A 9525-nucleotide genomic window follows, 5' to 3' on the forward strand; every position below is an offset into this window, starting at 1 on the left:
TATATATATATATATATATAGAGCATGTTTGATTTATTAATTTTGCTCGCCTGTTTTGTTGTTTAAACATTTAAACATTAAATCATGTCTCATTGCTTCCTGTCTCAATTTTTCTTTTGACGTATTGCCCCATTCAACAAGGTAGCTTTTCTTTTTGTTCTTGTTTAATTGTTGGTTTGTTTCTTGTTTTGATTATAATAAGGTTACGACCCTGAAACTGTTCATATTGTGTCACAGCATTTTTATGATGTAAAAGGCTGACCTGAGAATAATTTATTTGAAAAAAATTGAATTAATTATTTTTGTTAATATGCACAACATTTTTGGATAATACTCTTTTTGTGATTGCTTAACATAAAGAACATTTTAACTTGTTTTATTTTTTTAACGTTACACGTCCTTTTATAAGCAAAGCAGTTTTTATTTTGAAAGTCAGTTTCCGGTGTAGTTGACTCCAGCTGGACTCGTCTGTCCATGAAAGCCAGGGGCTGTTTCTAGAAAACAAATGCTGAGCCTCGTCATTTTCTAAATGAGGCTCCTTTGCACATGCTGKCAGAGGTGAGAGGTGGACGAAAAAAGTCCCCACGCGTCACGTTTTACCTGCATGACGTCATAGTGGAAAACTGACTCCTGTCTAATCCCGTCGCCTGTAAGAAATTAGCAGGTGATCACGCAGTAGCCTCCAMGGAAAATGTGTTTAACTTAATACTTACGTTTTCATTTTTTTATTTAAGTTTTATTCAATGGAGACGACAAAATTTGATGATGTAAATATTAGAAAACAAAACAAATTTTTATTTCATTTTCTGTGCTAGAACTACAAACAGATATTTATTTTATTGATTTTTATTGACCAACACATTGATCCGTGAAGTGGGAATTGTTCATGCTTTTTAAAATATTTCTAAATATTGAAAACATTCATTTTTATTCAGCTCMTTTACTCTGATACCCCTAGATATAACCCAATGTTACCCCCAGAAATCACCAAATTATAAAATAAAAGCCTGTTATTTACAATAAATCCAGAACATTGATCACAATATATGATGTGGATTTGCTTGATTTGGGTTTGTGACTAAATGTGTTGTATTATGTTCTTATGGTGTAACATACTTTGAACTGCATTGTTGCTGAAATGTGTGAAATATCTCCTTAAATGTACTGCAATCATAAATATAATTCATTGTGCCGTTGAGGGAAAATTCWTTAAAAGGTCTAGCAAAATKTCCAATAAAATKTCCAATTTAGCAATTTATTCAGATTCAGATGTAACAGTAAAGTGTTTGGAGAGGAGGAATTTGTCTTTTATGTTGGTAAATAATTACATTTTACATATATTGCTTCTGTAAGAGTCATAGTTTTTAACAAATAAAGTATGAGCCATAGTTTGTTAGAGGCTATGGCTCATATTTTCTGAAATAGCTCATCATTGTATTTGATAATTACCATGCCTGAACGTATCCAGACCGAGACAGGTTACATTGTGTTGCATTCAATGTTATCGGAAAAAAGAGTTTCACGTTCTTTGTCCTATCCTGGTTGGACGACTACATAAAATATGCAAAAGTTAAAGAATATGAGTAYTTTTACAAAATGAGTGGCACTTTGTAATTTATTCAGTGTTATTTATTCAGCTGAAATACTTTGCTTTTGCTTAGTGATTTGGTGCTTTTAGTAAAGAGAACTGGGTTTCTCCTGAAGTAAAAGTTCTTCACAAAGGCAGTTGAAACACCAGGAGCAAGACGTTGTATAATTTCTCAGTGTTTGCAGCCATCTGGCGCGGCAGAAGCAGCAGTCAGTCACTCAAATCAAATGAACAAAGGCTGTGAGAAAYGTTGCTAAAAGAAGAATATGGCAGGATCTGCTCTGCATYGTAGACAACACACAGGACAAACAACCATACAGATATTTCACCAAAAAARGAAAGAAAAACCACACAGGAATATTTTGGAGAAACCTAACTGTCATATTTTTGGACTGCATGAGGAAGCAGGAGAGCCCCGAGAGAATTACAAAAATCACACAGAGAACATACAGAAAATCTATTATTACTATTAATGTCTTGTGATACAGCAAACACTGTAAAAACAAAATCTTACCAAGCATCTGGTAACCTACTTAAAGTTGTTACACAAACTTGAAGAAAATCAGCACAATTTTCACAATATTACAGTTCAAGAAGTGCTTGTGAATACATTGGCTGAGTCACAAGTAAGTTTTGTTCGACTTTTGAAGCTCAGACATTTCCAGTTTTTTCTAGAAAATGTGTGATATTAATCCCAAAATTAATTTTTTTTTTTTTTTTTTTTTTAGAAATTTTTTTACTTTTTGACAAAAATGTTCTTGTTTTTCTAGAACATTTTTGATATTAATCTAAAACTTTCTGAATTTTTCTCCAGCAAATTGACTTTTGGACTTCAGAAATTTCCATGTTTTTTTTTCTAGAAGATTGTTTAGATTAATCTCAAAATTTCTGTTTTCTTTTTTTAAATTTTGCTTTTTTTTTTTTTCTCGCTCTCTGGAGTTCCTAGATTTCCTTGATTTTTCTAGAATTTCAGAGTTTTTTCTAGAAAAATCTTGGACTTTAGGAGTTCAGAAATTTTAACATTTACTCTGGGAAATTTGTGAGATTAATTTAAAATTAATGAATTCTCAGATTAATCTAAAATGTTCTGAGTTCTTTTATGTAGCAAATTTCTCCTTTTTAATATCTGCAATACCCTTAATATGTTCCTGTGGTATTTTTTTTATTATTTTAATATTTTTTTAATAAAGTGTTGCAGAAATATTGCAGGTTCTGTACCACCAAACAAGTAAATCTAAACAGGACTTGGTATTATAAAATAAAAGTTAAGCTTGCTGCATGTGAAGAGACAGAAAGGCTACTGTTGTGAAATCTGAAGGTCATGTAGCCTCTGCTGCAGCTACAGCGCCCCCTGCTGGAGCTCAGTCTCCTCTCCTTCCCTGCATCAGCTCCCAGCTCGATGAGTCAGCAGGGCTGCCGGTCAATAATCTCTGATTATCAAGCCATTTATGACCATGTTTAAAACAACCTGCGAATGAAGCAAGGTCTGTTTCTGCATTTTATATTTTGACAGAGAAAAACAAGCATTTTTTGATGAAGCAACATGGACCGGTTTCGAGGTTTGTTTGTGAAATTGGACCAGAACAAGGATGGGTTCATTTCAATGGCAGAGCTCCACGAGGAGATGAGGAAGCATGGGATCATCTCAGGAGATGGAAAGCTCCAGGTAACGTGTCTATAAGGGTGTAGAGTGTGCATGAAGATAAAAGATCCATTTTAAGAGTTATTTCCTTGTAGAATATCATGGAGTCTTATGATAAAGATAAAGATGGGCTGCTGGATTATAAAGAGTTTCTCAGCTACATGATGGACAGAGAGAGGAAATGGAAAATTCACTTTCATGACCTTGACAAGAATAATTGCGGTGAGTCATACCTCCAATTGAAATTGTTCATTTAAGTRAATTCAGTGCTGAGCATGGCATTTAATCAGCTTTTCAAAGACTTGTCTTCTCTGTTGGAATATAATAAACTTTCCTCTGGATTAAACATATTTCATTTACAGTAAAACATGCTTTTAAATGTCACAGGTAAACATAAGCATGTGTTTATGGTGCACACGCTGCAGTACTAAAGTGACCCTTGCACTTATGCAGAAACTTCTGTCGTCGCCTGACGACTTGCAGGAAATGCACTGCAAAAACACTAAATCTTACTATGTATTTTTGTCTAGTTTCTAGTTCAAGTATCTTACTGCACTTAAAATATGACAAAACTAACTCATAAGTAACTTTAACAAGCTATAAGAGCTTGTTTTAAGTCAATTCCTTGATATTGTTCCATTGGCATGTTATTTTACTCATAACATGGAAAAATATCTTGTTATAATTGAAATAATCTACTTTTTATATCAATATAAAGGAATTATTTACATAAAATAAGATCCTATATCTTGCTGAAATGTTACTTGTTTGGTCTTATTTCAAGCAAACCATGAAATTTGCACTAGATACTAGACAAAATACTTGGTAAGATGTTGTGTTTCTGCAGCGTAAGCAGGACGAGCGGAGTCGGTGTGTGTTTGTAACTCTCTGTATTTCTTCTCTGATCAGGAGTGATTGACCAGGAGGACATCATATGTTTGTTTAAGGAGTTAGGAGTGGTCATTTCAAAGCCGAATGCAAAAAAAATTATTCAAATGTAAGATTTCTTCTGCCCACTATTTCCCTTAATGGATTAATCATTTTGGTTAGTTAAATAGGGAATTATTTACTTAAAACAAACTCTTATGTCTTGCTGAAGAGTTACTTGTAAGTTAGTTTTGTCTTATTTGAAGTGCAAAATACCAAAAAATTTGTGTTCTTGCAGTTTGGAAAAAAACAGTCAACATGAACAGTTGTGCTTCTGTTTTTCTGACTGTCTTCATTAGGATGGACAAGGACAAGTCCATGACAGTTGACTGGGACGAATTCCTGCATTATGTCATTCTAAACCCGGTGGACAACATCGGAGAGCTCGTTTCCTCGTGGAAACATAGTCTGGTAAAACCTTCAAACAGATTCTGGCATCAAAAACAAAACGTGTTTGAGGGAAATCCAGGGGAAATCTCTAAGTTGGTCTGTCTGCAGGTTTTCGATGTGGGGGAGAGTCGAGCGATGCCCATCGAGTTCCCAGACAACGTGTCTGGCTTTGGGGCTTGGAAGACGTTCGTTCTGTCAGCTGGTCTGGCAGATGCAGTTTCTCGAACTGCGACGGCGCCTATAGACCGACTGAAGACCCAACTTCAGGTCAAACATCTGTTTTGGAAGCTTTTGCAGCTTTGAAAACATTCCAACATTAATGTCTAAACCAAGGGTGTCCAAACTTTTTGTGACAAGGGCAAAGTCATAAAGTCAAATAAAATTACCTTTACTTGCTTATCAATAAACTAATCATTGGATTCTTTAATTAAAAAGCAGTCAGGTTTGTTACCGGGAAGGGATGTGTAAATTATTCTAGATCAAAAACTTTAAAATGAATTTGCAGGTTTGTCTTATTATGAGAAGTTTAGCTAATTTTCTAGGTACTGTTGAAGATTTTAAGTTATAGTATATATTTGGGAAATATCTCTGGTTCAATCTTCTTGCAGATCCCAGGTTCTCCCGGCGGACCGCGTGTAGCCACACAGAAAACGACAATGATGTCACAGAATTAGAGTTTAATCCAATAGAAGACGACGTATGAAATTACAACAGAATCTGCAGAACAGAGACACATTCATTTACCTGAGACAAATGGAAAGAAAAGCAAAGACGTCTTTGGAGAATTGCAAGAGCAAATCTAATTTGTTACTCATCTGTATTAAGTTTTATAGTAAAGGCGTATTCTTGTCTTTAATTTATTCAAACGAGACAAATCTGTCCTCATCCAAACAGGAGCTGTCTCTGACCCTCTTTAGAGTTAGAAACTCCCTGCAATTTGTTTTCAAGATCAAACACCAGTTGTCACCATTATCTAAAAGTGGAAGCAGAGCTTCTCCTGAACTCCTGCTGTTTTACGGCTTTTCACAGATCAGTGTAAAAGCTGGAACTTTTCCTGATTGTTTCCCACACACAACAAAAGGGCAGTTCAAAAAGAAAATCATTTCACTTTGAGATAATTTTGCAGATAGAAAGTCTCCATTTACAAATGTGTGCAATTCTTGAACTGAAGTCAGGGGCCACACACAATCAGTTCAGGGGCCACACTTTGGACACCTCTGGTCTAAACTTTGTAGTGACATAAAAAGCTGAGATTTTGTGCGTTACAGAAACCCTTCCTCTTTGCTCTGCAGGTCCTTGGGTCCAAGGCTTTTTCCCAAGGCTTTCAGGAGCTGAGAGGAGGAGGTTTGCGGTCGATGTGGCAAGGCAACTATGTCAACGTGCTGAAAGGTACTCCACAGTCCACACTGCAATGTCTTATCTATGCACAGGTGAGGCCCGTCCGAGCATCTGAATAAATCATGAATGGCTTCTTGTTTCTAAGCTGCTCTGCTTCACCCAGATGAAAGTTTACACCCAAAACAGAAGCCAGGAGACTCTGACTGTGCAGCAGCGTTTTGGCTTGGGTTGCGTCTCTGGAGCCGTGGCCCATGCTGCTTTCTACCCATTAGAGGTATCAGAGATCAGAGACAACTCTGAACGTTTCATTGTTTGTTTTGTCTGTTGGAAGGATGATTACTTCATTGGCACCTCTGGAAAAGATGAGCAAATGGCTTTAAAATAAATTTATCTTGAATTTAAAAATAATTTGTATATATTTATCCAGTATATATATATATATATATATCCAGTAATAAAAATAAATCCCACATGAAAGGGGTCCAACTGTGAAAATTCACATTTTTCACATATTTATGCTTCCATCTGGGTCTCTACCGTTTTTAAAAACAGAACAAGTGCTTAAAACAAACAATTAGCTGTTTTTAGCAACAAATTTGTTTTTTGGTGTCTGAAAAACAAGTTGTTTAAAAAAAAAAAAAAAAACTCCCAATTAAGTCACAGTCAATGGGTACTGTGTTGTTACTTACTAACCCAAGCAGAACTCCAGCCACATTACCGAGCAACCCAAGCAGAGTTGCAGCAGGTTTGGTTAGCTGGTTTTAGTGCTGTGTGCGCTGTACAATGGCTGCTGGAAAAGACAAGTGTTTTGTTGTTGACTCACCGTCTAGAGACCACTTGCTGGATTCTTGGTTGTCCAGGAGGCTCCACTTCTGCTTTTCAAATCTATAAGGTTGTATAATTGCAATCTGTTTGCAGCTATTTTTACATACAAGTGTAAGCAGCAGCTTATTTGGATATAAAGTGACAAGACGGCCTAAAACAACTCATTCTGAGAGGAACACAAAATAAGCAGAAGTGATCAGACAAAAAATATCATTACCTAGGAATGATTTCGTGTAAAAATGTTTTTTATAGACCACAGAGATATCCTAAGCTGCTTGAAGAAGCATAATAGATCACCTTTAAATATTGATTGATTTATTTTTTTTTTTCTCTCCAAATTCTCTATCCGCTCCACAGGTGTTGAAGGTGAGGCTGAACCTGCAGCAAGCCGGCACGTATCATGGCGTTGTGGCGAGCGCCAGATCTATTTACAAACATGAGTCCATGTCGTCCTTTTACAGAGGCTTCAGGCCCAGCATCCTCTGCATGATCCCCTATGCAGGTGTGGAGTGTGCGGTTCATCAGGTGAGCCAAACTCAACCCCACAAACATCAAACACATTTATCCTGCTGAAATAAACTAATTTGCTTCTCACCGCAGTCCATCATGAGCTGGGCAAAAAGCGATCCTACCTACAGTAGTGACTCCAAACTGTTTTTCTTCAGTTTTGTGGCTTTTGCTTCTGGGCAAATAAGCAGCTACCCGCTGGCGGTGATCCGGACACAGCAGCAGGCTCAGGGTAACAGCTGGCATCTCTGGCTGCGTTTCCATTACAAATGTGCGCAAAATGTTTGTCAATATTCCACTAATGTGAAAAATAAAACGACAAGCAATTTCACAACTGCGAAACACGAAAGAAAAAATTAAAATTCTCGTGAAGAAGTTTGTCTTCTTCTTGATTTTTATTGGTGGTTGGCAAAAAAAAAAGTCAGGTAAGCATTACTGCCACCTACTGGTATGGCGTGTGGTTCACTCCAGAATGTGTCTGGATTCTTGAGAATGTGTTCTTGCATTATTATTATGCCCTTATTATATTACTTTAAAATGGTCTCAAAATGACAATATTATCATTTATCCTGATAACGTCTTGTACAATTTATCGTCCAGCAAAATGTGTTATTGTGACAGGCCTAGTAGTAACATGTGGTTGTTGATAAAGTGCAAAAACGGTGTTTCCTTTGCAGTTTTGTGAAATATGCTAATTTCGTTGCAGCCGAAAAACCATCTCATCCTAGAATAAAACCTTTTTTAAAAAATAAATTAAATAAAAACAATTGTTTCTTCAAAATATGCATATTTCCATTAAGCAAATTTCTTTTCAAATTTTAAGGCTAATGGAAACGTAGCTTCTGTAACACAACAATGTTTTCTGAAAGCATGTGAACGTATGATCATACTTTGGTTTCTTTTCCAGCCTTCATCTCAGATTCGCGTCCTGCCTCTGGCGTGTTATCAGGACTCACTGGGATTTATGAGAGGAACGGATTTAGAGGATATTATAACGGCATGGGAGCCAGCTTCGTAAGAGCGATTCCATGTGCGCTAATAAACTACAGCCTGACCAAGAAATTTGAAAATATGTTTTCTTCCATGGAATCTTGAGGAATTCAAACAACTGTTTTATTTTTCTGGCATGTTCACTGAGTTTCAATGTAAAACAGATTGGTTTTTGTTGAACTTCAACTTTTAATACCTCTGACCAAGAAAATAAAACCAGTATGAGGATTTGAAACCATTAAACCTACTCGGGGCTGAAGCATGACTGACCGAACACATATATTAACAGAAACTGTGATAAGTTCATTAAGGTCTGCTCTGTATGGAAATGTGCTCAGCTGGGATTTTTAAAATAAAATTCTACCTTAAAGTGGGACAGACAATCTTTGTCTACATATAGAGTTGGTTTATTTTAGTAACTTTTTTTGGGGAAAAAATACTTTTAAGATTATACTCTGTACTTTTTACTTCAGTAATGTAATTATGAAGTATCACTCTTGAGTAAAATGTCTGGATAATCTACCCTTTGTAAGTAACTTCACTGAATGAAGCACAAACTTGTTTTAACCAGAAATTCACCAGACACAGAGACACACCTGCAGTTTGTGTTAAAGTTTCATAAGTTTTACATTGAAAAAAACTGATTTGGATTTTTTWAAATTTTGTTTTGTAGCTATATTTATCTGAATTATTTTAATTTTGGTCTTTAAAAGTATAAATTTATAACAAAATTGTGTTGGAGTGAGTAAAAATAAAAATGACTTTAATTTCAGAACTCTGACATTACACATGATTATAATATTACATTTTGTTTTAAAACAACACGCATGCAGTTTAAGTCGGAATTAATATTTTGACTATAATTTCAGAATTCTAAGACTACGTGTTTTTTAAATTGTTTTCTAGCTTACTTTGAAAACTAGAAACATAAGTTTAAAGTCGAATTTCTGACTTTAATTCTAGAATTTTAACTTTAATCTAAGAATTGGTTACTAACAATATTGCAAATTACATTTAAGATCATGTATATGAGACTAAAGCCAGAGTTCTGACTTTTCCAGTCTTTTATGGGGATGGGAACCTGGGAGAAACCACTCTCGGTGAGAGAGATGAGTTGGGCCGGAGGAGAACTATATTTCTGGAATATTTAAGAGATCTTTTAAGTTGCCGATTAAAGTCAGGTCTGAGATTAAAGTCAGATTTATTTCAAGTGCCCCAGATATTCTTTTAAATCTACTTTATCTGCAGAYACTGTTGTAGGTTTTTCTTTTGCCCCTTCCCTTTATTAATCTCGCGTTTTATTTTTCTTATCGCGAGA

At 35.6% G+C, this 9525-nt stretch overlaps 1 protein-coding gene across 7 annotated transcripts; it reads left to right on the forward strand.

Annotated features, from left to right (window-relative positions):
• The first annotated feature begins 2953 nt into the window (after positions 1-2953).
• slc25a24l (solute carrier family 25 member 24, like) lies at positions 2954-8581 on the forward strand. 7 transcript variants are annotated; one of them, XM_008434619.2, is made up of 10 exons: positions 2954-3254; positions 3326-3452; positions 4140-4227; positions 4457-4568; positions 4656-4814; positions 5840-5977; positions 6049-6159; positions 7068-7235; positions 7311-7488; positions 8125-8581. In XM_008434619.2, exons 1-10 carry the CDS (start codon positions 3132-3134, stop codon positions 8310-8312), a joined length of 1392 nt encoding a protein of 463 aa, XP_008432841.1. In that variant the 5' UTR covers positions 2954-3131; the 3' UTR covers positions 8313-8581. The 7 variants fall into 7 exon arrangements, with proteins under 7 accessions (XP_008432841.1, XP_008432842.1, XP_008432845.1 ...); XM_008434620.2 differs by having other exon boundaries at positions 7311-7449; XM_008434623.2 differs by lacking the exon at positions 7311-7488 and having other exon boundaries at positions 7068-7076; positions 7172-7235.
• The last annotated feature ends 944 nt before the right edge of the window (positions 8582-9525 follow it).

Source organism: Poecilia reticulata, linkage group LG17 (genome assembly GCF_000633615.1).
Source record: "Poecilia reticulata strain Guanapo linkage group LG17, Guppy_female_1.0+MT, whole genome shotgun sequence".
NCBI lineage: Eukaryota > Metazoa > Chordata > Actinopteri > Cyprinodontiformes > Poeciliidae > Poecilia > Poecilia reticulata.